The following is a 27843-nucleotide window of genomic DNA, read 5'->3' as shown; positions in this document are numbered from 1 at the left end:
ATTAACTATTTCCGTCGACTTTACGAGAGATTCCCTGCTTGTAAAGCAACCCAAATCAGTCGATGTCAATGACTGTTACATGTTATGTCAATGAGATAACGGACAGATAAGTGCTGCAATACGCCCCCCCCCCCCCTTCGCATGATTAAACACCCTCCAGACAACGTCGTTGTCATTCTGAAGTGTCTGGGTCCGAGACTTCCAGCTAGCAAGGTCCCGCTGCAGTAAGGTCAGATCAGTTTAGTAGCTGCTGTTGTTAGTATCCGTAACAGAGCGCTGTCCTTGCACAAGTTATTCATCGTCCAAATATGAACCGTGTGTGGTTCTTCTTCTTCTTCGCTTTGCTAATTGGTAGCACAGTTCCAGGTAAGTTAGTATTTATTCAGCAATTACTGAAGAATTTCCTTGCAATATTTTATTTATGCTATTATGAGAACACAATGTTCATTATATTATATATATTCGTATTCAGGCTATTTTGCTTACCTCTGTTGGGTAATAGTGACGGATGAGGATGTATAATGGATTTATCAAATTAGTAAGGAAACAAACACAATGAAACATGCAGTTCTCCCCGATGGCCTAGTGATAAATTCGTCGGATTGTAATCATGGCGTCACGGGTTCGATATCCGGTGGAGGTACATAGTGGTTCGGATTCTACTACTTTAAACTGTAGGTCCAGCCCCAATAATCTATCTGTGCATAAAGTGGAACAAAAACTAGAAAACAACGAAGCGTCCATATCTGCTTAGGATTTGAAACTAGCACCCCTTATCTGATACGGCCTGTAACGTCGATGATAAAGTACATACTTTTCCGGGCACATTACAGGCCATGTACTAATAATTTGTTATAATTATTAGCGCAAGCCAACTGCATAATACAGGAAACGTTTTATTATTACTCATGCTTACGAATATAATAGGTGAAGACCCGGCTAAATGTAATGAAAAAATAGATAAATGAATGGATAGGAAGGATGTACGGTTCACCCATTTCCTCTGCACCACTTTCTACAAAACTTCCTGGTACAGTCAACGAAGTTAGTAATAAGTTGTGTTTTATACAGCGTCTATTGATGCAATTGTAGGTTGAATTGAATCTTCTGCAAATATGATGTGTAAAGAAGCAAACTGCCGGAGTACTAAGTGAAGTGAACGTACGTGCCTCCAGCGGGTATCGAACCCGTGACCCCTTGATTACAAAGCGACGACGCTACCCCTGCGCCATCGGGGAGATCCCGATCCACTAGTATTGCTCGGCAAATTGTCCATGACTATTTTCATTAATTTTTCTTTTACATCCTATGTGTTTTTAAGCGATGGATTGTTATGTATGCTGCTGCAAAGTTCTCAACTTCTTGTTTTGAGTTTTCTTTTAATTCTTGAAGCTCTTATTGGGTCAAATGAAGTTCACGAACATGGCGATGGACAATTTGCACGGTAATACTCGTAATCAGCCTCTTGTACCTCTAGGAGAGAGAGAGAGAGAGAGAGAGAGAGAGGGAGAGAGAGAGAGAGAGAGAGAGAGATTTTCTCTCTGTACATTATTTGATAACTGAAAGTATGTATTAGGAAAGAGATACTCAAACATGTTCTATGATCGCGTGAGGAAACATGTTCGACCCCTGCATTAATAGTACGGCACCAGGTCAGAGGGATCGACCAGTCTGCCCAATCATACCGCCCCTCCTCCCAAACAAACAAAAACTCTACGAATAAACGCTCTTTTATTGATTTGGTGCATTTTATTCGCTTGTCTGCCACTTATGGCTAATCGCGAAAAGGTGAATAAGTGATCACATGATGAAATTGATGAAGGGGCGCTCACAAAGAGCACCCATGCTCATTCCAGGATTCGAATCTGGGATCCCTGGCGTCGTAGCGAGTTGTGCTAACCATTCCGGCACGGAAGTTGGCGTAAGTATGTACAGTCACCGGCAATAAAAATGGGACATCAAGATCGTAAAATACTGGCTTTCCTTCAATCGTTATGTGTGGTGCCTAACTCTGCGGTGATAGCACACTTCCTATTAAAAGGGAGCTATAGAAGTTCGCTCATCGCTTCAGAGTTAGGCAACACACATAACGATTGAAGGGAAGCCAGTATTTCAGAATCTTGGTGTCCCATTTATATTGCCGGTGGCTGTACGTATTCTTTGTATCGTATTTAGGCAATTATTAAATCTGGTTACCCCCTTCGCTATAAAATATTCCCGTCCTTATGCTGCTCATTCATTTTTTATGGCGCCGTCACTGCCCCATCTATACATATTAGGAAAACTGTGCGTTAAAGTTTAGATAGTTTTGAGCAAACCAGGTTAAAGTGTAACTATAACTATTTGTGGCAATTTTGTTTCATTTGGTTTATTTACTTCGCTTTTTTCCCCTTTTCGCTAATCGCGAAGATGAGGATGAATGATAATATGATGAATGGACACTCACAAACACCCATGCCGAGACAGAGATTCGAACCCTGGACTCCTATGTGGCGATTTTGTGTAATGAACTATATTGTCTTAATGATTGGCCCTTATTCTATTTATACTCAAATTCTCCAATTCATTCTTTACTGTAATTGGTCCATTCATCAAAAGAAGAACATAAATTGAGAGTATTTGGACGGATGAGGAGATAAGTGAGTGGAGAATGTTACATAATTTAGAACTGCATAATTTGTATTCATATCCAGATATTATTAGAATAATTAAATCAAGAAGACTTAGGTGGCAGACCATGTGGAACAAATGGGAGAGGATAGAAGAGTTTACAGGATCCTTGATAAGGTTGGAAAAGATTGGATTGATCTTGCCCAAAATAGGGACAGATGGAAGGCTTGTGTTGCTGCAGCCATTAACCTTCGGGTTTAAGAAGGCTAGAGAGTTGAGTGAGTTATGTCCTTAATAATTAATAAATGATTTCAGGTTTGTATTTATTCAGATTTAACCTAAATGATGTTGCAACACTGTTTCCCGTGGGTTGGCTACATGATGCTGAAACTTAATTAGTTTTAGAGTACTAATCATCAAAAGCTGAAAGAAAGTACCCTTATACCCAGGTCGGCCGTATCTCTTCTCTTCTCTCTCTCTCTCTCTGACTGACCGAATGTATATTTCTATCCCTTTCTAAAGCTCCTCCTCCTGCAAGATTTTGCGGAGATGTGTTCGTCAAAGAAAAACGCACCAGTTAAGGAGAGCTTCGGCTTTGCTGCGTGACGCAGGGATTACGTAATCATACAAAAAAGGAAACTGCAACCGGTAATTTTTCTCCAGCTCCTTTCTGGTGCAGAAAGCAATTAAAGAAACGAGAAGGACTTAGCCTTCGCGGAAAGCTATTTGGCGGTCGAAATTACGCGGCTTTTCTCTGTAAATCCTGAGGGCACTTTAAGATTGACGCAACCTTGTTTCCACTGTGTGAATTTAAGTTAGGAACTTTCATTGGTTTTAAACAAACCAGTAGGGGGTAATTATTTTAAGTGATTGCAAATTTGTTTTATTTGTATTTTAATCAGACTCAGTGGCGGCGATTTTGTTCCAAACCGGGGGGCTGTTTACTTTCCCTTAGTAGATAAGGTTTAGCATAGTGCGGGAGCAAAAGTGGTAAAAAAGTTAGGGGGCTCAACTGGCCCCCAAATCGTCGCCACTGATCAGACTAAAGGTACTCAGGTAATTGTGACGGTCATGTTCAAAGTAAAAGGAGATCAGCTTACTCCTCCGGTTTCAAGGTGACAAACAATTTGAATCATGTTTCTAATTTGGTAAGGAAAATCATGAATACTATTATTGAAATATACATTTACCCTAAGAGGAAAGATGGAGAATTTTCGTACGTCATTGTCTATAAAATAGCATTATTGAAATGAATAGCTTGAGTTTCTCAACTTTTGCCTACTTAATATATACCATAGATATACACACACACACACACACACACACACTGCCACATGCCACAGAGACAGGCTATAACAGAGTGTTCCGTTTATGGAAATAATGGGAGGTTCATACATATTTTTATTTTCTAGCAAGCACGCCTGTGACAGATGATAATATACGAACCCTGACGGAGGAATTATTTAGGAATGACGTCAATAATGCAGCCAAGTACATCAGGGTCAATTATCAGGGACGCACCAACTCTGGAGGAAACAATGATGCAGCGCCAAACCCGTAAGCTCTCACTTTTGTAAATGTGTTTTGTAATCTATGTATCCAAACAGTGTTCCAATTAGGGATGGTTCTCCGATACCATTGTTTGAAAGTCAAGACGAGAACGACTGATTTGATTTGTTTTACTTCGCTTTTCTACAACTTTTGGTTAATCGCGAACATGAGGATGAATGGAGATAATAAGATGAGATGGTGAAGGGACAATCACAAAGATATATGGACGACACAACACGAGCACCACAGAGGATTATACTGGCTGCGAGTCCAAACGACAGAGCCTGGTTAGTCTGCAAAATTCAGGGTGTACTACATGGAAGGAAAGTTGACATTTGAGTGTCTTCGGTAAGGGTTACCTCTTACACCCCAAGGCAAGAAGGGGACCAGCTCCTTTGAGACCTGTCGTGATGAGACCGAATGTTTAAATAGGAGAAAATCTAGAAGGGAGTGAATTTCAGAATTTAATACCATTGGCAGCACAGCACAGGTGTAATGTTTTAAGTATTTTTTTAAAAAAATTACACTGCGCAATAAGGGTTACCATATTTTGTTAAGTTAAAACGAGGGCATATTATTGTTTTTATATTCAGCAAAAAATGAAATGAATTAACACATATATTACATTTATTCATCAACATATTTTATTATAGCATTATAATAGGTTATGACAATTTAATGAAACTTCTCACAAAAAGTTCTTAAAACACGATTTAAATCAGTGCCCAGTCACTCCTTTTTGCCCAATCATATTTTAATGTTTCGGAAACAAGTTCATCTGTAAACTTTGTTTCGGAATTTCCATTTTCCTCATGCTACTATAAAAACACAATAAAGCACGCTAAATCAACTGGATGGTACACGATACCAAATTTAGATGAATGTAGATATGAGTTCGAGTCCGAGATGACGTTGCACACGAGATCGCTTATGTAGTTTTCTGATATCGACCTATCCGTCGTTATTGACGGTCTTTAAATATCGATCTATGCGATGGTCATATAACCACATTTTGTGGCTTGCTATGCTTATTTGTAAAGTTTAACTTATATTTTCTTTGTTAAGGATTTGTAGAAACCTCGGACATTTTCTCTCTGAAAAAATTCACCCGGACGCCCTTTCAATTTATATGAAAAGAGGACATGTCTGGTGAAAAGAGGTGATCCTGGTACCAATGATACTGAAGGAAAACAACCTTGCTGAGGCAGACGAATCATGAGTAGAGAGCACTATGTAGTCGGACACCGAAATGGCTGTGTTCAAATTATGTTTACAATACTATCACCATCAAATAGAGCAACCGAGGAAGGTTTGTAAAATGCGTTCAATTACATTCACACGTATCGCTTGTACTATCCATTTCATTTAGAATGTTAGCTGCAGGCCCATGCTCAAGGTAGGGCAAGGGGCCCTTGCTCCTCACTTTGAACTATGAAATATTTAAATGTGAACCTATAAAAACTGACGAAAATAACATTAACGATTTTCATATTTTTAAAGAATTTCGATTTTCTTCTCCCTTCCTGTCGTCGAGTGGATTCACGATAGCAAAAAGTTCTGCTTAAACTTCGAAATTATGCTAAATGTTTCTAAATTGTGCTAGGATTGATTATTAATTACTTTTTTCGGATAATTGTTATTCTGCATCTACATGTAATAGCGTAAATTCCCCCCCAAAATTGTTTAAAATTGTGCAGCGAACGACATGGGTTCAACATAGAACTGAAAAAAGGTTTGAGAAAATTGCTTACCTCCAACTTTCTACCGATTTCCTACCATAAAATCGCCTGACGAACTAAATCGGTCAGGATGAAGAAAATATAGAGGATGGATCGTGGTATGGTTGCAAAGAAGCTTGCCGCTGGATCAGCATACTCCCTTTCGTTTGAAACATGTCCGCTGGTGAAGTAGAAATAAGATTTGGACATAATATTATTTCTATTTCCTGAAAACATATTCCATTGAATTCGATTTCCCTCTCCCAGGGACTAGCGTTTGCAGATTATGGAACATTTAACATTATGCCAAAAGCAGGGTCCTAAGTGCCAACAAATATCAAACTGTGCTTGGTTTAGTACCATTTTGCTGGGGTTGGCATCCCTGATTGAGGAAAATCTGGCTGGTTCCTCAGTCCTCGCCGATCTTCACAACATCGCCGCCCCTCCCTTCACTGCCCCTTCCACCCCTCACCCGTCTGTCTGTAGGATGACCGCCGATGTTCCTCAGCAAGTGGCAGAAAGCATGTGACCATCGTCTTTTGGCCGCTGCTGGTGCTTACGAAAGCAGTCAACTCTTGACAGTAGTTAATCTAGTCAGTTGTACGTACATTGCGCTCATCATTTTATAACACGCATTAAACTCTTAAAATGTAGAGAACTCGAAATAAGTACAAATGAACTGTAGGAAGTTCCTCACTTCGTACATGGAGAAATCGCCCCTGCTCTGTCCACTGTGAGAACGAAATCAGCGCAAACAGATACACGTAGCCTGTGAGAAATGCTATTGTTTATTCCAATGGTTTTTTATTATTATTTATTGGTAACTGTGCATACGTATTGTATACCACTCAATCATCGTAAAGCTACCATATTGAAGATGTAGAACTTACATTATGAGCTGTACAGCGACGACCAAGATATTCATGGACAAAACACCAGAAGTAACACATAGCAAAGGAACAATTTTTCAAGTCATGTGGTTTTCTTTACATGAACTTCCAAACAGCTAAATACTTTTAAATATATGTAAGGTTGGTCCAAAAAGCTGATACCACTTATATGTGAGGTTGAGTTATTATGTTTATTTTGTTGTCATTATGTTGGACATTATGTTTGATTTGTGAAATACATTTTTTTATGTTTTGGCTCAACTCCATCATTCAATCAGTGAACACCTTCAACCTGGGCGCCACCGTTCTCGATGCACACATGCATCCGTTCAATCGTGCTCTCGATTACTCTGTGACACATAGCGACAGGCACGGACTGTATCACATTGGTGATTCGCTGACGAAGGTCTTGCAGGTCCCTTGGTTTCACAGCAGAAACACGTTCCTTCACCATCCACCATAACCAAAAGTCACACGGCGTGATGTCGGGAGATCGTGACGGCCAGAGAAGGGGCCCAACTCTTCCAATCCAGCGTTTCGGAAATGTCTCATGTAGGTACCGGCGAACCACCAGAGCGTAGTGGGCCGGTGCACTATCCTGTTGGAAGTAACCTGACTCCATGATGTGAAGTGGGATGTTGTCTTCCATGAATATGCGCAACATGGCAAAGTATATTTCAGAGACAACAGTATCTGCATAAAAAAAGAATGGGCTCACAATACCCAGTTTTGAGATACCACACCAGACGTTCACACAATATCAAGAACTCAATAAATCAACCTCCCAAATATGTGGTAACATCAATAAATATCAATAACTCAACCTCCAATATAAGTGGGAACATCAATAAATATGAAAAACTCAACCTCCCATATAAGTGGTAACATCTTTTTGGACCACCCTGTGCATAATATTTAGTGAGTAAGTAATCAGCAGCGTAACTTGGGTCCTAATAGGCAGAACATGAACCTCAGGTTCAGGAGGTTAAACGAAATACCTGCAACATGTAAATTTTAATAAAGCTAGAAACTTTGGAAGGGCCGAGTGCCTCCCGAAATGTAGTGACGCTGCTATTTTTTTTTAGCACAAATGTTTAGTTTTGTATGGTACGTTGTGGTGTATTAGGGCCGGTTGCACAATCGCCACTAAATCCGCCACCTTACAAAGTACTGGATAAAGACAGGCGGAAGATTTAGGCGGCGGTGGGTTGCATCCATGGAGGTAAGAAGGGGGAGGAGCAAGCCCCGCGCGATTTTTCTGAAGCCAGGTCACGTGACAGGGCGAAGCGAAGTCAGATCAAAACATTCGTGGTCGCCATAAGAAAGTATGTAATTTTGTGTACTTTTTAATGCGAATTACGGAGCAATGGTGGCTTGTTCAGAATATTGCTGTACCAACAGAACCAACAGGAAAACTGAAGGAATAACATTTCACAAGTAAGTAAAGCTAGCTATAGTTTATCTTCATAATATTTCGAATTCATACATAGTTACGCGCGCACGAACGTTTGCAGTTGCAGCACCCCTCCAGTCTCGCTTGGTAAAAGGAGAGCCTATGTGCGTTTGCAGTACGCGATGCGATGTTCTTCTGTCAGATGAAGTAGATGCGGCCATCTTGGGCAGTCAATAAGCTCCGCCCACTGGCTTCAAAACGAAACCAAGGAGTGATACGGGACTGCAGACACAGGGACGGCGACAGGGGTGGGCACGGGTGGACAAGCGCCCACCCAAAAATTCCTGTGCCCACCCGATTGCCCACCCAATCAAATTCAATAAGTACATATACTCGGGGATATATGAATGATTAAATATTCAAGTGTAACCTGGTGTTCATAACATGTACATTTTACTTGTAAATATTATCTACGCTGGAAATGTTCACATATTATCAACCCATAAAAAGCCACTTTTGTCATTGTTGAAACAAAAACTGTGAAAAGCAGCTAGTAGGCTTAGGAGGCTCAAAATTATGCAGGGTATGATCAAGATTAAATCAGAATTGAGGGTGAACTTGGGGGCTGCAGCTCCGGGCCTCCACTACGTATATATATTCCGACCAGGCTATGGTTAAAATAATCTCCAAATAAACAAATCTAAACATCACCTTAGCGTTACTTCCACCTGCAACACAATAAATTATTTCGACTTTTTAATTAATATTAGAATAATTTAATCAAGAAGACTTAGTTAGATGGGCAGGCCATGTGACACGAATGGCTGAGGAAAGAATAGTTTACAGGATTCTTGTTGGGAAACCTGATGGTAAGGGAACAGTAGGAAGGCTAAGACGAGGATCGAGGGATAACGTTGAGATGGACCTAAAATAAATCTGTAAGGATGGGAAAGATTGGATTGATCTTGCCCAAGATAGGGACAGATGGAAGGCTTGTGTTGCTGCAGCCATAAACCTTCGGGTTTAAGTATGCTATAGAGCAGGCATGTCCAACGCGTCGATCGCGGGGCGTTTGTTGGTCGATCGCAGTTATCTATTGTAATTATACGAATATACGTTATTTGAATTCAACTTCTATAATGTATAATGGCTGAGTAGGTACAATTTTTTGCAAAGATTAACGATTAATAGTAGCTCACTGCCTGTTGTGACAATAAAAAGTAGATAACTGCTTAATTGAAGTTAAACATGCCTGCTATAGAGTATAATATAATTTTAATTAGCTCTGCATTGAAATTCCATAAGTGTCCCTTTTCTTATTACAATTTTTATATACCTGTCATCTTCAAATATCAATATGATATAAGAAATATCAACTTTATATTCGTTCTACTAATAAGAAGGAATCACAACAATCACTACAATACCGAAGTGAATAAATTTTAATAAATCAGTTATATATGGAAAAAGCTACAGAATTATTCAATTTCTAATGAGTGGCTTATCCTATTTAGAAATCCTCGTTCCACACATAAATTTTGTCACATGAATCAGCCGAAAATATAAACAGAATCTGTAGATGCAGCTGAAGTAAAGAAAACAAAGTTATGTCACGAAGTATATAGAAGACGATTTTGTTAGTTTGTTTCTAAGCCCACTTTTATGCTCAGATAGGCTAATCGGGACTAAACCTACAGTTTAACGTGTAGTCCGAACCCGTGTGCATTGTGCTTCCACCAGAGGACGGGGAGTCGAAACAGGACCTCTTCATTATAATGCGACAGCGTTATGCCATTGGGGGGAAAAAATTGTATACAGAAAGAACTCGCACCAAACGTGGCATTTTATCACCACAGAAGATGCGTCTATTTTAAGAGAGTGATTGCCTGAGACAAGTTTTTGAGACTTTCGGAAAACAACGTCATTGTTCACGGAATTAGCTGCCTTGATCCACTAATGAAACGCCGTGCGATTGAAATTACCACCTCAACTTTCAAAGAGGTATAAACTAATGAAACTTCAATTTTGGAAGAGTAAGTTCTGGTTGATTTGTTTTATTTTAAGTCATTTTTCTGCTAATTTTGATAATGATGACGATAAGGTTCAATGGTGATTAGATGAAAGTAACGAAGGGGCGAAAACAAACACGCTGACACTCAAAATACAAACCCTCATAAATTATTACTTTGACAGTGGTTCCAGGCGCCAGGGACTCGTTGCCCTGAAAGAATAAAGTTTCCAGGGTATGCTGCACAGGATAGAGGTTGACATTCTAGTGTGTTCGAAACGGTCACGCCATACAACCCAATGAAAAATAGATGAAGTATTACTGGTACGATGATCAACTTCGATGAATTTCTTGTGTCCTAAATCATTTTGTTACCTCAAAAAATATGTTCATGTAACCATACGTGTATTGCTTCTCCCGCATTAGTAATATGACAGTTCTTCAGAAAACGAAGAGCAACTTAGCTAATAATCTCTTAAATTCTGAACAGATTTCTCAATCTTACTTGTTTATTACTTATGACGAGTGATATTTTGTCAAAATAGCCTTTCATTAGCCTAGAGATACTTAAAGGACAATGAACAAATAATTTGTTTTCCGTGTGTGTTTTAAATTATTCCTAATAAGACGTTCATTTTAATCCAAACATTTAGTGGCGTCGATTAGGAGGAGCGGGAAGTGGGGGATGCAGTTCCCCAGCCACATTTTGCCACTTTTTGCCCCCGCACTATGGCCTCTTTATGCTAAGCCTTTTATACCAAGAAAACGTATATTCAGGGGTGCCCACGGGGGGGATTATCGCGCAGGCTGCGCCATCGACATTTTTTGGGGGATTTTTTCCATTCAAATAACGTAAAATTGAACATTTATATATTTTTCCAAAATACAGGTAAAAATTTTACACCTTAAATTCACCATATTTAATCCATTAGATGAAGAAAAGAAAGCGTTTAAGGTCATTATTGAAGGTGCGAGGGGGGATAAATATCCAACTCTTATATGTTAGGCCTTAATTGACACGTGGGTTCTGGGGGCAATTCTGAATTATACGTTGGCGGGGACAGTATTCAACTCTAAGTCTTAGATTATGGCGGGTATTTTAGTTAGAGGGGAACTGAACATTAAGGTATCCAATTCTTGTGTACTACTATTGTCTTAGAATGTTGCAGAAATTCTGGTGTGGCGACCGAGAATTAATTTTTTGGAGGAGGCAATATCCAGTCTTCAATATCAACAGTAAGTCTAAAATTGGCATGGACATTTTGTGGTAGGATTGAGTAAGAAATTTAAAGGGGGAGATAGGAAGCTCTTGATAAAGTGTTAAATCTTAGATTGTCAAGGGATTTCTGTAGTGAAGAGAGAGTTTGAACATTAAATTTTGGAGACTGTATTTAGCGATATGGTATCCACACGTTTTCGACCCCGAACGTGCCAAAACAAAAGTTGGAAAAGACTAAATATCCCGGGATCCTAAGAAAGTATTGACACCCCGTTAAATTAATATTCTTGAAAGCCTGCAAAGACATGGATGTAAAAATGTTCTTGCTTGCTTCGCTCGCAATAATGTGTTTGTTACAACAATGCGTGTTTGGCGCTTTACTGAGGTGGATGTGAATTTTTATGCTAAGGCTGCATTACAAGACATGAGCGATATTCTCCATATTCATGAGTAACATCACTTCTTAAAATATAGTGCTTAGTGTTGGTATACTGCTTAGGGATTACGATATAGTTTCAGGGCGCAAATTATATGATTTGGGGGGGACATGATTTTTGTGGGGATGAGCCATTGGCCTTGGGGGGATGGGCACCCCTGCGTATATTATCCTTGCCCCTCAAATGTTGGCACCCAATCGCTGCTACTACAAACATTCAGATAGATTTGTCAGTTGTACAAACCTTGTAAGCTAAAAAAAAAAGTGACCCCCAAGAGTAAGAAAACTCTTTCAGTGAAAAACTCGTACCATGAAAATACTATGCTCAGGAACATGCATTTAAATTACGAGGAACTTCACGATTGTCTACCATCGCACTTTCTATCATTGCCGCCGAATACATAAAATCAAGTATGTGCCTTGTATTTGCAACACAAGCTTAAACCTAATTCACATTTATTTCACTGTATTAACATGCATGAAATAATGTGATTAGAATGTATGGCTGGTGTATGGCTCCTTGAAATAATTGTGTCCATCAGAGACAAAACGAAAGGAAATGGAACAAGATGCGAGAATAGATTAGAAAAGAATAAAGAGGAAAACAAGGAAAGGGAAAAGAAGTAAGAGGAAAATCGGGAGTGTAAGAGAGAGGGGGGGATACATACGTAAAAAAATGATGCTTTCAATTTACTTCTATACACATTCGAAGACCTTTTTCCTTTCCTTTTAAATGACCTACGTAAGATCTTGAGTCAGCGCTTTGTCAGTTTGAACAATTGAAATAAATTCAAATCAATAATCGGCAATCCGGTGAGAAGTTAATGGCCTGCTTAACGGTTGTCAGCGCAGTAAGCATGGAGTCCTGGAATGTGAAACATCGAGCGTTTGGTGTCATCGTATTTCTTCAAAGATGAAGATGGGGATTGTGTGACGGTGAACACTATATCGCATTGATGAATACTTTTGTTTTACCAGAACTTCGTCGGCTTCGGCATAGGCGTAGGATAAACCAGCAAGACATATGGTGCCAACAAGATGGAGCAACGGTTCACACATCTTCCAGGACATGTCATTTCCCGGTTTGGTGACATACCCTGGCCTCCTCGGTCACCAGACCTTACAATCTGTGATTTTTTTTCTGTGGGGATTCCTCAAATCCAAAGTGTATGTGAATAAACCTCGCACATTAGACGACCTGAAGCTTGCAATTAGAGATGAAATTGCAAACAATGATGGTGAAATATTGCAATGTGCCGTCCGCGACTTCTGGGAGAGGCTTCGAATGTGTGTGCACGTAAATGGAAGTCACTTGGACATCATTTTTAAAGTCATGAAGAATTGCCATGGCAATTGGCATACAATAACTTAAAATGGCATACCATAATCTGTATTTCTGTAGTAATACATTTCTGTACCTTTGAAAATTAGGTGTGTTATTCACATTTCAAAACCGTCTCACTCCTCTGCCGGACCCTGTACAAGATCATATGTATTGCATATAAATGTTAAAAAAAAACTTGAGTTCACGTTTTATGCATCTTCAGGCATGCAGATTCGTGTAACGATTATTACAATGGTGCATTTTCTTTGCATCTACGAAACGTAAGACCATTCGGAAATTATTCCTTCCTACGTATCAACACCGTAAAGATACTGCTCTACCTGTCTCTATTATTATTAATATTATTTGCCAGTTTTAAAGTTAAAGTACAAAATATCGTGGAATGTAATTAAAATATGTTACTTCGCATAAAATGTTTCCTGAAAATAGTAAATACCGAAAAAAAATACTTTGGCATTTACGTCTTGTGCACTCCCATGTATATTAGGGTAGGTTAGGTTAGGTACAAATCCAGTAGGAAATTGTTCCTTGCACATGCGTGTCAACATCGTAAGCATGCTTGTTAACAGTAAACTTTTTATTGGCCAGTTTGGAAGTTAACATACAAAATTACACATATACAAATATACATTTCTTTAAAGATTGGTATTACGTCTTATGTACTATTAGGTATGACGTTACTTGCAAGGTCATTATTGTAAATGTGTGTGTTTGTACAAAACACACCACCATTCGGAAATTGTTCCTTGTGCATATGTATGAACTGGACGGTAAGAGTACTGCTAAATATTATAAGTGCATTCTTTGCCAGTTATTATTCGGAAACAACACGTTACATGTTTATTTGCAATGTTACATTCACACGAATGGCGACGGAAGTAACTCGAATAATATTGCACGTGTTTTAATTTTAAAGATTGCAAATTACTGGGATTGCGAAAAAGCAACTGATGCATGGTGTACATTTCGTGTATTGTGTTGCTTGGTTGAAGAAATTTGTTACAGCAAACACACATTCATCTATTTGGAACGCCATTTTAATACAATTTTGCAAGCATCAAACGCATTACTTTAACCTAGAAGTCTGAAACGTAGTTTTTATTTATATATCTGTACCCGCATGCACTCAAATCCTACTTACGAAATTACAGTGAAACTGCTAATGCTAATATCAATATACATTTCGGAACACACATGAGAATGACCACCTAATATTCATTTTTACACGTATATTTATAAACGTTGCTTTGTTTATTGCCGTTCCTGGGATAATTAATAAATCCGCCTTTTTTATCGTTATTTAAGCGGAGATGGTGCAACCGGCCCTTAATGTACCTAGCCCCTCCAGAAAATGTCCACCTCTCTGCTTACCCAAACTTTTTATCTGGCGCCATCATTGTCTCAGTTACTAAAAGCGCATTGAAATTGAGATTTTAGCAAGCAAGAGAGACAATGAGGAAACAAACAATGTTAATTGTTTCTCCTTTATTCACAAATAAAGGAAATTCGATGTGTCTAGCAGCTCATCAACTTCAATGTGATTGGCAAGTCACATATTTTTGTCTCGAAAAATCGCTTCCATGCGCGTCTCAATATTTCCCACCTAATTCCCAAATCTGGATGAACATCAAGCCGATTTCTATGTTCATTCTTTAAATAATAAAATGTTGGGAATGCTTGCTTACAAATATATGTGGAGCAACTAGAGGTACAGATATTTAGTAGACTCCTCCCTTGATTTTCTTATATCAGAAAACACCTTCATTCAAAATTGGTTCAGACTAGATTCTTTGAAAAGTAGGATTTTCATTGATCATATCACAAGCAGCATCACAAATTTCATCTGGTCCTTCTGCAGATAGAGTTGTATACGTCGCTTTTGCAAGACATTTAGAGACGAAACCGAGGCAGACAACTGAAGACAAGACCCAGAACAAGGCAGAACTCCTCGCACAAGACAAGGCATTACTAAGTCTTTTCTAGTCTCGTGTCGTCTCGATAACCATCGCTAATCCTCACTATTCCGTTGATCAGCGTTTATATTCATTTTACAGTTAGATTAAAATATTTTCATTATTTTCGCAACATCTCTGATATTTCTACATTTGCAGCTTGGGAGTGAGTCATAGCTATTCAAGTACCCAATTAACAAAAGAGCCGCTGACGTCATCTAGACAAAGCATCTATCGATAACCTTGCTATACACTGTTGGTAGGCACGCTGACTGTCATGTTGCAAAAATACTTTTATTCTATACCAGGCATGCTTGTTCTACAATTATCACTTTCAGTCCCTAGAAATAAACTCTATTACTATAATTTGATTTGATTTGCTTTATTTTACTTCGCTTTTGTGCAATTTTGGCTAATTGAAAAGATGAGTCACGATACAATGAAATTGATGTATGATGTATGGACACTCACACACATCCATACCCAGGCCGGGATTAGAACCCGGGACCCCTTGCGTCTAAGCGCGATGTGCTAACCTCTGCGCTACGGGGGCCGGCTCTATTACTATCAATATTTTATAAATATTAAGACATTTTGATGATGGAACAAGTGTACCTTGATTAACAAAGAATCCTTCTCGGGTTGGGAAGAAGTTCGGAAGTATAGAACATGGGGCTCGTTTGAGCTACGTTAAATATTTAATGTCCATTTCAGGCTATTGGTTCTACAGCCTCGAGCCCTTCAGACACCAACAATCTCCAAGTTGAAGCTTCTGTACAACAATTACGTTCCTGATACAAATGTCAACGAGTTAGTCACCACGGGAGAGAGAGCAGAAGAAAACAGCTTGCTAGAAGCCATCTTGTCTACGACTGTCATGAACAGCCTTCGACAGTTCCTCGTTAATAAAGGTTTGTTTCTTTTAACTTAGATTTGGTTGTTACCAATCGATAAATGTAAAAGTAGAGTTTGGTATACAGTATCGTAACTAACTCTCTGCCCCCCCCCCGCAACTTTTAGTTCTGCGCCCCTATTCATTAAATAAGAAAGAAGCTTTATTTTCTAAAATATTAATTCCCGCCTACATTTATATTAGATATATACAAATATGAAAATACATACATGTAATTTGAATCAATGTAAAAACTGGAACGAAATTTTAAGACAACAGACAAATTGTGAAAAATGATATACGAGTATTTAATGAAACAACAGTTACTACAAGTACAAATATTACGATTGTTAAATGCCCATTAGCAGTCCTCTGCGTTTCTTGATGGAAGCAGCTAGTTTAGTCAAGTCCGGTTTTCGAGCTGGGTCGCTTTCGATGCTTAACAGCCCAGTCCTCTCAATCTAACTCTTGTCATTGTGGTTCTCAAGTAAATTTTGATCAATTTTAGCTTGGAAAACGTCCTCTCAGCTAAGGACTTGAACTATTCAGCTCATGAAGCTTCACTTTCTACTTTTGTAGCGATTAACATTTTTTTGTTTGTAGTTGTAGGGGCATAACAATATATCTTTGTTTGAAAATATATTTTAACACTGAAGGAATTTTTTTTGTAAATTATCGGTCTATTCATTCTCACTGTGCCCCTCGCACCGCGGCGGTTGCGCGGGTGATATTTGCACCACTGGTGGTATATTTAAGAGGCTAATAGCCGTGAGGAGGAGAGGAAAGGGGGGGGGGGGTAGGATTGACTCTCCTCGATGTCTAAAATAACAATAAAATCATCACCTAACAGAGTACAAGTAACATGGGTTTTAAATGTTAGGTTATACCTAACTTTCATAATAATAACAATAGGAATAAATGTGAAACATTTAAGGTATACTATTAAAACCTGAATCGGTTTACTAAAATATTTGTATTATTGAACTAGTCAGTTGAAACCCTTCCTCCCTTACCCTCTGGTAATTTATATTGTTCATAGAAGGGGAAAAAAGCTATTTTTTGTAGATATCAAAAATAGAATTAAATTAACTATTCCAACAGAATAACCAAAGTAAAAACTGAGTTAGATCTAAAAATTGAGTGCAAATTGCAGGAACAAGTATAAAACCCCTTTACGTTTTCTACCACTTAATCCAAAGAATAAGATGCTTTGAGTTTTCAAAAATGCATACATTATTATGTGAAGGTCACACACCGCAAACTTCACAATTGTAAACTTTGCCTCCAACTTTCAACGGTTCTCTTGAACCAGATGTGTAAATGTTAATAAAAAAAAGAATAACTATGTGTTTCGTTATGTTAAGTGTATGTGGAACGAAAAAGAAAAAACACAGTTGTGCCCGACAATTTCTCATCTTCTAGAATGAGTAGAATAGTCTTCTCGAAGATGTAATAATACTTTAATTAAATTGACAAAAAATATAACTGATTATTAATACTTGCAATGTTCTACTACTATCATCATTATTTGAACTATTCAATTTTATGTTGTCTTGGCGTCCCCTCTAGAAGAATTTCTGGCTGCTCCGATGAGAGGTCAGGAGGTTGATTGGGATTGATTTGGTTCATTTTACTTCGCTTTTCTGCCACTTTTGTTTAGTAGCGAGGATGAGAATGCCTAATGATATGATGAAGTTCATTAAGAGGCACTTACAAAGAACACCCAGGCCGGGATTCAAACCCGGGGTCTCTCGCGTCGTAGCTGTGCGAATCACTCCACCACGGAGGCTGGCATGAGGTTGATTGTGGATGAGGGGAAGCTAACTCCACAAACAGTGCTAACTCTTAGACCGACTCACAAAAGATACACATGCAACTGACAGCAATGTTAAAGACCGTATTCTATACTTACGGTATACACTGTGTTGTATAAGGTTTTCTTTTTATTAACGTGTAAAGAATTATTTTAACATTTGTTTTCAGGCTTGGTAAGACGTGAGCGTTCAGCCTTCAAGGATCTTCTGAAGCAGCTTTGGTTCGATCTTTACTCACGCGGAGGAGGCAAGCTAGGGTCGAGCGCATTCGAACACGTGTTCCTCGGGGAGCTGAAGCGGGGAGAGATCTCGGGACTCCACAACTGGATCTTCTTCAGCAACCAGGAAGCCCAGAGGCACGCTGACTACATGGGATACATCAGGAAGCTCGAATTGGGAAACGTAAGTAAGAGTTAAATCTATTAGGATCCATTGCGATCAAGGCAAGATTGAAGGTAATTGCGATCATGTTATGAAAACAGTATTTGCTAAAAAGTTACAGGTGTGGGGTGTAGAGATGGTTCCGAGACCTCGACGTACTCGTAGAAATCGAAAACAAGACAAGGTCCTCCGAGACTGAGACGAAACTGAAACTTACTCTTTTATAGATAACTCATATTTTGTTTATAGTAATTACAAAGGCAATTCATTAGTGGCAAATTGCCATGTCGCATTTTCCAGGTGTTAGAAAACAATGGCAATTGTGAGCCCGTGCTGCGTGGTTACATGAATTCAGGATAAATTGGCTAATTTTGTAATTGTGTGTGTTATTTCAGCAATGTTTTGAATATTCTGTTAAAGAAATCCTTGGCCTCTAATACGAAATAAGTTCTATCTAGAATAGTGTAGCCTACGTATAGAATTTAGTCTATTTTAAAATCACTGCAAATAATCCATTTGTGTAATATTTCGGATCATGTTGAAAAAAACGACAAACAAAACAATCTTTCATACCGTGTAAAAGATATCAAGATGAACACTTTTTCATGGTAATGTTTTGTTCGTGGAGGCGGCATTTCGACTCTGCGAGCTCTCAGGAAATTTGATTTTGTATCCTCTATGTATGCGACCATGTCCCAGAGATTCTCGGTTGCCGCTTGTAGTTATATGTTCTGTTGGAAAACTACAAATTTTCTAGCACTCAACAGATATATTTTGTAACTAATCAAATGCAAGGGACGCCCTCTGTAGTGTTAATTGGTAAGGACAAAACTTAGGAAGCTCTTATTATGCAAAACAGTTTGATTTTCCTTATTTAGTGTAACTTTTTTGCCATTTTTGGCCAATCGCGACGATGAGGATGAATGATGAAAGGACACTCAAATAACACCCATGCCCAGACTGGGATTCGAACCCGAGACCCCTGAATGAAAAAATATAAAATTGGATATGCAACATTTGTATGGATAGTGATACCATCATACGACTTTGTCCGTACAAGGAAAGAGTGATATTTGACGGGTGAGTTTATGGGAAATTCCCCCCTGTAGCTGAAAATTATCATTTCCTGGGGGAATGTTATTTGAGGGAAATACAAAAGGATTAGAAATGAATATGTCGACAATGCATTTATTATTTTCCACCACTGTTGTATTACATCAATTGAGAACTGCATTTGGCAAATACAGATGTACAGGGTCCTCCGTTCAGCCTTGGGCGCCTTGACGGCGGCACGCAACGGCCGCCCGGACGCCAACTCCCGTCAAATCCCGTGCAATATCTCCCCTATGAAAGACGCTAGCTTCGAAATGATTTCAAGTTCTCAGAATTATAATTACAATTACATTCGAAATAAGCACGTTAATTTCACGGGAGATGTTGAAAATGTTGTCCTCGTGCATCCACTCGTTTTTGGCATGTTTTTAGGAAATTTCGTGTAGCTTTGGTAACAAGACACGTTAAAAGGGAACTTAAGTTTCCTAACACCTCGTGGCGCCAGAGTGTCAACTGAAACACATGGCTTTGAGCATAACTTGTGGATTTCTTTCTTAACCCCATTCCATTTCAGTAACTTTGCGATCTCAGTTCAGTCGTATTTTGAAAGTGGGTACGTGTTACAAGTGTTCTTGCGATTTTCTATTGTTTTATACAGTGTTTATTAAGCGTATAGTGTTCCAAGTGTTATTTATGTTTTGCTATAGGGTCAATCCATATGAAATCATACCAGCTGGTTGCTTGACCATTTTTAAAAAAGTTTATTTTTTGAGTGGTGTGAGCCTCATATATTGACAGTTCAGAACCACTCTTATTTTATTTTTACTATCACCGATTTGAAGATGGCGGGCATTTTTTTATCATGGCGCGCGTCATTTTCTCCATTCGTAAGCATCAGCGGCAACTTTTTTTTCTCAGCTCTGGTAAGTCCTACGACAATGAGACAAAATCTGTGATGTTAAGCACATTATAGGCTACAATTATATTTCTGTGTAATTTTCTAAATATTATTCATTCATAATAAATTTTAAGGTTAAAATTGTGTATTTTAATCGCTCAAAATGACATTTTCGGACATTTTTTTGAGGGGGAAGGCAGTTTACTTGACACTTGAATTTTTTTGCGCAAGTACCTGTGTACCAATAGAGTACGTCAAAATTATTTGAAGCTTGAGACTTTAATATTTGTTTTTCTACTGGGTCATAAACATGTACTTTTTGTTAAAAAAAAGTCCAAGTTCAGGGTTAAATATCTCTGGTGGGCAGTTGTTTAAAAATCTGAAATTTGTACACAATACAGTACTCCATGATAAGTAACTTCAGTAAAAATTTTGAGTTTGAGATTTAATTGGTTTAGGAGATACAAAACTCGTGAAAAATTCAATATTTTGCATTAAATATGGCATGCCTAATTTCATTTCTTATTAACATCTTGTGTTGAAATTCTGCAAACTGTAATTTGGAATGTCAATGAACAACATTACAATCCTGAAATGGATCTACAATAAAGTATATATACGAGGGCGTGCTGAAAAGTAACGCTTCCTATGTTTTTATTTTCTTTGTTACCTTGTAAACGCATTTTGGATTTTGAGCAACCATACATTGCACTTATAAGACTTTCCCGCTTCTCAATTGAAGGTTTCAAACTTCTATCGCCAGGGGGTGCTGAACTATTGCGAGGAAAATGGCAGCATGTAACCATGCAATGTCGGTGGAGCACCTGAAGTAGCGTGCAGTGATCGAGTTTCTAAACGCAAAAAATGTGCTACAAATTGACATTCATCTGAGACTGAGGGAATATTATGGGGATGAATGTGTAGACATCAGTACTGTGCGATCTTGAGTTTATCATGCTCTTAAAGAAAACCCCAGCTGAAGAAACCTCAGCTATGTGAGAGAATGGAATGAAAGGCCGCGAAATGCAACTGATGGAGGTCATCGGAATCGTGTTCAGCTGGAGTTATCTTTATGAGCATGAACAGCCCATGATCGCACAGTACTGCTGTCTACACATTCATCCCCATAAAGTGCCCTCAGTCTCAGATGAATGTCAATTTCTAGCACATTTTCTGCGTTTAGAAACTCTTATCACTGCACGCTACTTCAGGTACTTCACCGACATTGCATGGTTACATGCTGCCATTTTCCTCGCAATAGTTCAGCACCCCCTGGCGATAGAAGTTTGAAACCTTCAATTGAGAAGCGGGAAAGTCTTATAAGTGCAATGTATGGTTGCTCAAAATCCAAAATGCGTTTACAAGGTAACAAAGAAAATAAAAACATAGGAAGCGTTACTTTTCAGCACGCCCTCGTATATATACTTTATTGCAGAGCCATTTCAGGATTGTAATGTTGTTCATTGACATTCCAAATTACAGTTTGCAGAATTTCAACACAAAATGTTAATAAGAAATTAAATTAGGCATACCATATTTAATGCAAAATTTTGAATTTTTCACGAGTTTTGTATCTCTTAAACCAATTAAATCTCAAACTCAAAATTTTTACTGAAGTTACTTATCATGGAGTACTGTATTGTGTACAAATTTCAGATTTTTAAACAACTGCCCACCAGAGATATTTAACCCTGAACTTGGACTTTTTTTTAACAAAAAGTACATGTTTATGACCCAGTAGAAAAACAAATATTAAAGTCTCAAGCTTCAAATAATTTTGACGTACTCTATTGGTACACAGGTACTTGCGCAAAAAAATTCAAGTGTCAAGTAAACTGCCTTCCCCCTCAAAAAAATGTCCGAAAATGTCATTTTTAGCGATTAAAATACACAATTTTAACCTTAAAATTTATTATGAAGGAATAATATTTAGAAAATTACACAGAAATATAATTGTAGCCTATAATGTGCTTAACATCACAGATTTTGTCTCATTGTCGTAGGACTTACCAGAGCTGAGAAAAAAAGTTGCCGCTGATGCTTACGAATGGGGAAAATGACGCGCGCCATGATAAAAAAATGCCCGCCATCTTCAAATCGGTGATAGTAAAAATAAAATAAGAGTGGTTCTGAACTGTCAATATATGAGGCTCACACCACTCAAAAAATAAACTTTTTTAAAAATGGTCAAGCAACCAGCTGGTATGATTTCATATGGATTGACCCTATAGTTTTAATAATGGCACAAACGCACACATTACAACAAAACGTATAGGGCCTCTCCGATGGCGCCTTGTAATCAAAGGGTCCCTGGTTCGATTCCCGGTGGAGGCGCATACTGGTTCGGATACCACTTTAAGCTGTAGGTCCAGTCCCGATTAGCCTTTAATTGGGCTTAAAACACCAACTCAATCAATCAATACAACGAAACGTTTTTATGTACGATTCGTATCTGAATACAAATTCTTGAAGGGATGTTCGTAGACGATTTTCAACAGAATTCGCAGGTGTGCCTGTTCCACACAGAAATACCGTGCGAAACCTTGTGAAGAAATTGAGAACGAGAGTCGGTAAAATTTCTGTAAATGAATTATGGGGAATGTTAGTGGTGGGGTAATTGATCCACGATTAATATTCTTCTCTAACGAAGCAAGGTTCCATTTAAAGGAAACAATGGAACCTTACTTCCGTTCTTGAAATCATTTTGAATAAGGATATCTAGCCTATCCTTCTAAATTTAACTTTATTTGAAAAGAAACTATTCTTTTATCACATTTTGATAACAAAAATTGTCACTTTATCTCTCCTTTCCGAGCAGAAATGGGACCTATCGTCCATGGTTGAAATCGTTTTGAAAAAAGAATATCTAGTCTTTTCTAAATTTAATTTTCTTTGAAAAAACACTCACTATCCTGCAATATTTTTATCACATTTTGATCACACACTGTAACTTTAACTCTCCTTTCCCAGCAACAATGGGACCTTTCGTTCATTGTTGAACTCGTTATGAAAAGGGATATCTAGCCTTTTCCAAATTTATTTTTCTTTGAAAATAACTCACTGGCCTACAATAATTTTATCAAATTTTGATCACAGGAAGTGTCTTCCTTCATCTGTCGTTTTTCATCAATGAGAGAGAGCTTTTGTTCCATTGTTGTACTTTCTAAGTTTCAGATTTGCAGCCTTGTTTAAATTTAACTTTCTTTAACAATCTCGCATTTCTGCAATGTTTCTCTCACATTTTTATCGCATGTTGTGCCATTTCCCAGTTTCCCGCAAAATTTAGCGAAATCAACAGATTCAGTGTACATGGCTACATGGACGTAAGTGTTTCGCGCTCATCTCGTAACTCGAAAGCGCGACATCTAAATCCCTAAACTAACGTGGCTTCTTCTCCCGTTCCTCTTTTGTCATCCTGACTTATCGGTTAGCGTTAGTAAGCTGTTTATCTATGGGGGAAATTGTAAAATAAAGTCAATGCAACAAACCTTCAGACATAAGAAGAACTGAAGAAGAATATCAGGAGAGAAACTGTAGCAATTTCAGAAGCTGAACTGTTGCGTGTAAATGGATATGTCCGAAAAACATGCCAAAACCGTGTGGATGCATCAGGACAACATTTCCAGCATCTCTTGTGACAAGGTACGTGCTTATTTTGATTAGCTATAATTGTAATTGACAGTTTAATGATTGTAACTGTATTTGTCGCAGGAAAGAATTTGCAATAATTATCATAGCATAGTAGGTCATTACAGTAAAAATTGGCATCTCTGAGAGTCCGATCTGCCACCTTCCAAAATATTTTTTCTTAAATATTAAGGGCCGTGCCCTCCCGTCCCTACGCTTTCGACGCCAGTATTGCCATGAAGCCATAAGTACACCCAGAGTAAATAAATTATTGCAGTTTAGTGAAACAAATAGGGGACAGTGCCAGTGGCGTCAACTTAAATGAGCATGTGGGGCTCGAACCCACACAATAATTTGCCTGTTATATATATAATAAAGTCTCTGCGATTAAGAAAAGTTTTCATCATTAAAGACTGAAATAATTCTCCCAAGTTTAATTACAAACTGTTTTCAAAATGTTACATAATTTTTATATGAGACTTTTCAGTGTCCTATATAATTTACACCATAGTCATCACTATTACAAATCTAAGTGAGGTTAAATAAGGGATTATAAACAGGATGAGGATTGAAAGCCACTAAAAACTCGCAAAATAAGCAGGCAAATAAGAACAAAATACAAAATAGGTACTAATCGTTCTGCACATCGCCCTATGACGCCAGGAGTCCCAGGTTCCATTCCTGGCCTGGGCATGGATGTTTGTGAGTATTCATTCATTAGTTTCATCATATCACTCGTGTACATCTTCGCAAATTAGCAAAAAGTGGTACAAAATGCGAAGTAAAATAAATGAAATCAAATCAAAGTAAACGTGCTGAACATTTTTCATTATTTTCATGGATTACACACTGAAAAAGCTGTTATCTTCGAAAGAAGCACTTGTGACTAAAACAGTCACAAAAGAACACTATTCCTGTGAAACATGAATACCACTCACTCAGGCACATAGTGGTCCTGGTAATTTACCATGCATTACAGAGAACAATGACGCGAGCAAGAAAACTTTTACAACTTTTGTGCCTCCTCGATGGTTTTTGATTGATTGATTGAGTTGTTGTTTTAAGTCCACTTTATGCACAGTAAGGCTAATCGGGACTGGACCTACAGGTCTTAAAGAGGGATCCGAACCACTGTGCCATGTGCCTCCACCGGGTATCGAACCCGGGACCCCTTGATTACAAGGCGACGACGTTACCTCTACGCTCCTCCTCGATGGTGTAGTGGTAACATCGTCGCCTTGTGATCAAGGGGCCTCGGGTTCCATACCCAGTGGAGGCACAGTGGTTTGGATCCCACTTTAAACTGTAGGTCCAGTCCCGATTAGCCTTACTGTGCATAATGTGGACTTAAAACACCAACTCAATCAATCAATGAATACCACCGAAATGTCACGAGACGATTTTTAAACATAAACGCCTACATTATCTGAACAAGGAACAAGAAAAGGCATTTTATGGCAAATCGTTGGCCTATTATTGAATAAAATTTAAAACAAATCTCCGGGATCAGCCTACAAATTTCTTAAAACCGTGCCAAAAACGAGTGGATGGACAACATTTCCAACATCCTCAGTGACAATTAACGTGCTTACTTTGAATGTAATTGTAACTATAATTCTGAGAAGTCGAAGCTAGCTGTTTCCATAGCGGAGATAACGCACGCGATTTGACGGGAGTTGGCGTCCGGGCGGCCGATAAGCGTGCCGCCGTTAAGGCTCCCAAGGCTGAACGGAGGACCCTGTAGTATAGCCTCCAGCACTGAAACCCCCCCAAACAAATAGCTGACGTCAAGGATAACATCCCCGTTTCTCTGTCCAGGAATTTTGCCGATTTCTCTGGAAAGAACAACACAAAGTAAAGTAGATGTTAGCTACTGTTCGTGTTACGCGAGCGGCCTACGTTACTTACAAACAAAACCGATCATTCAGAACATACCCCCACTTACAACAAGAAAGTTCAAAACTAACTCAAGATACATTTCATACACTCAAAAACTGATAATGAAAGTTTTAAAGTTTTGGTACTGCTGTGTATGTTGGAGGTATGGAATCTTTTACCTCAGGCTGCCGCAAGAATTTGGAAGTATCACATCGCATACAGGATAAAAATTTCCGTTTCTCGAGGGCTCGTGGCTTCAAAATGATGCTTGAACGAGCAGAATGTTACTGTACTATGAGAAATCATTACTACTTGGCCACGGATCTTACTACAGGTTCTCAAAGCGTTCTGAAAGTTCGTTTTGTATGATGATAGTCTATATTCTGTCTGTTGCTATAAGAACATCGCAATAATAACAGTGAATGTAATCTCTAATATTTCAGTGCTATGGATTAAGTCCACGTGAGCTTAGTGAAAGCACAGACTAGGGTTCTTGGAAGTCTTATAAACATTTTGTGGAGACGAGTAATGGCATTCTTGTGGCATGAGCCATTGAACTTTGCTCACAACAATAGCATTCCTACCAGAAGGCGGCACTTTCCGTTTTATTGCGTACTGCACACAAGCCAGATTGTAATAATTGAGTAAACAAGAACAAAAGAATAGGATGGCAGTTATCAGCCAGCACTGTCTCTCTTTCTGGCAGAAACAAACATGAAGAGCCGCAGAATTATTATTTTCGAAGTTTTACAAAGAATAAATGTAACATGTGGTGACAATTACGAGAAACACTAAAAATCACATAGAGTACTGAATTTGCATTATTTTGCGACTTAGCATGCATGCCAAATGCGTTTAACATGTAATTTCATCCACCTATAAGCAACTTGGGGCAACGAGTCTGTGCTTGCTATTATGATTTCGAGAAATAAGATTCCTACATAGTGTAGGGACATTACGATATAGCATTTCCAGGTGATTTCCTTTCGTAACATGAATACAAGAAGAGCCAATCAACAAAAGTTAATGCATTCCCGAAATCAGCATTCCAAATTCTGTTATTTTGTTTGCGAAAATGGTCATTCTAGAACAGGGCAATTTGACAAAATTTTGGAAAGGGCCCTGGCCCGGTGTGCCATTCATGGCTACAACATTATTTACGACTACCATCTTCTAACTTATTTCATTCTTTCTTTTCAGAAGGGAGCCATCTTGAAACATCGTTTTAAGTGGTCAAACTTATCCAAGCCAGTGGGCACCATGTTTGTTGGGACGAGCCCCGAATTGGAAATGGCCCTTTACACCGTCTGCTTCCTCACCCGACCTGATGCAAGATGCCCCGTCAGCCTGAATGGAAAACGTTTCAATATCAAAACCCACGGCTTCAGATATCGTGGCAAAAATTACATCGGCAGCGCCTACCCCGAGATTTGAGGGCCGGTTCGTTCGGAGCTTCGGACCTTAGCTGAAAGCGTGCTTCCAAAGATCGCCTGAAGAAGCCGTTGTCAAGAATACGGCTACGAAACGAATATTTAATTACATTTGATATCACTTAATATTTTATAGTAATATCAGAAAGTAGAAGCATGTAAATCAATGTATATGATACCCTTAGGTTTAACATTTGCTTTATGTAACAGAAAGTCACACGTTCACCGGTTAACCCAGTTGAAACATAATTTATGTAATTAAGGCATATTCATTGTCAATGTCTTGTAGCTAAATTTACACAAGACATTTTAACAATTCCTCTATTTTGGAAATATTTATTTAGTAAACTACAGCAGCAATAAAGGATTCGCAACAAGAAAGAACTGTGCTAAGATTGGGGTAAAAAGAGACAAAGATGTGTAAGACAGGAACAATGCAGAATTGTTGAAATGTGAAAAGGAGAAACAATCTGAATTGTTATAGTTAAACTCAAATATTGAAGTTTACAGAATGGTGGTTGTATTTCATGACACTATCACATCATCTCAGATAGAATTGATGACGAGACGATCAGTTCATCCACATGTCGCTGTATTGTAGACCTATGTTGACGGTATATTTATTCTATCAATGAAGATGCAGTAGTGCCATGATTTTCGTGTTTCTAATCATACGTTATTTGATATGTGTACATTTGCAAAACTTTTGTATTGTGAAATGTGAAATACATTCATGTTACAACGTTTA

At 38.5% G+C, this 27843-nt stretch overlaps 1 protein-coding gene across 1 annotated transcript; it reads left to right on the top strand.

Annotated features, from left to right (window-relative positions):
* The first annotated feature begins 209 nt into the window (after positions 1-209).
* On the top strand, positions 210-27843 carry LOC145982796 (endoribonuclease Arlr-like). The gene is made up of 5 exons (XM_083116162.1): positions 210-366; positions 4023-4167; positions 15837-16033; positions 17998-18230; positions 26866-27843. Exons 1-5 carry the CDS (start codon positions 309-311, stop codon positions 27097-27099), a joined length of 867 nt encoding a protein of 288 aa, XP_082972288.1. The 5' UTR covers positions 210-308; the 3' UTR covers positions 27100-27843.

The sequence above is a fragment of the Lepisma saccharinum genome, unplaced genomic scaffold, assembly GCF_977018435.1.
Source record: "Lepisma saccharinum unplaced genomic scaffold, izLepSacc3.1 HAP1_SCAFFOLD_424, whole genome shotgun sequence".
NCBI classification, from domain to species: domain Eukaryota; kingdom Metazoa; phylum Arthropoda; class Insecta; order Zygentoma; family Lepismatidae; genus Lepisma; species Lepisma saccharinum.
The sequence above is the reverse complement of the archived record's forward strand: the minus strand, read 5'-3'. Positions and strand labels throughout refer to the sequence as shown.

Bases quoted from the DNA above. Each gene is read 5' to 3' on its own strand.
- LOC145982796 (XM_083116162.1), top strand. From the start codon at position 309: ATGAACCGTGTGTGGTTCTTCTTCTTCTTCGCTTTGCTAATTGGTAGC. The intron at 4,168-15,836 runs GTAAGCTCTCAC...TGTCCATTTCAG, and splicing joins AATGATGCAGCGCCAAACCC to GCTATTGGTTCTACAGCCTC. The intron at 16,034-17,997 runs GTTTGTTTCTTT...ATTTGTTTTCAG, and splicing joins ACAGTTCCTCGTTAATAAAG to GCTTGGTAAGACGTGAGCGT.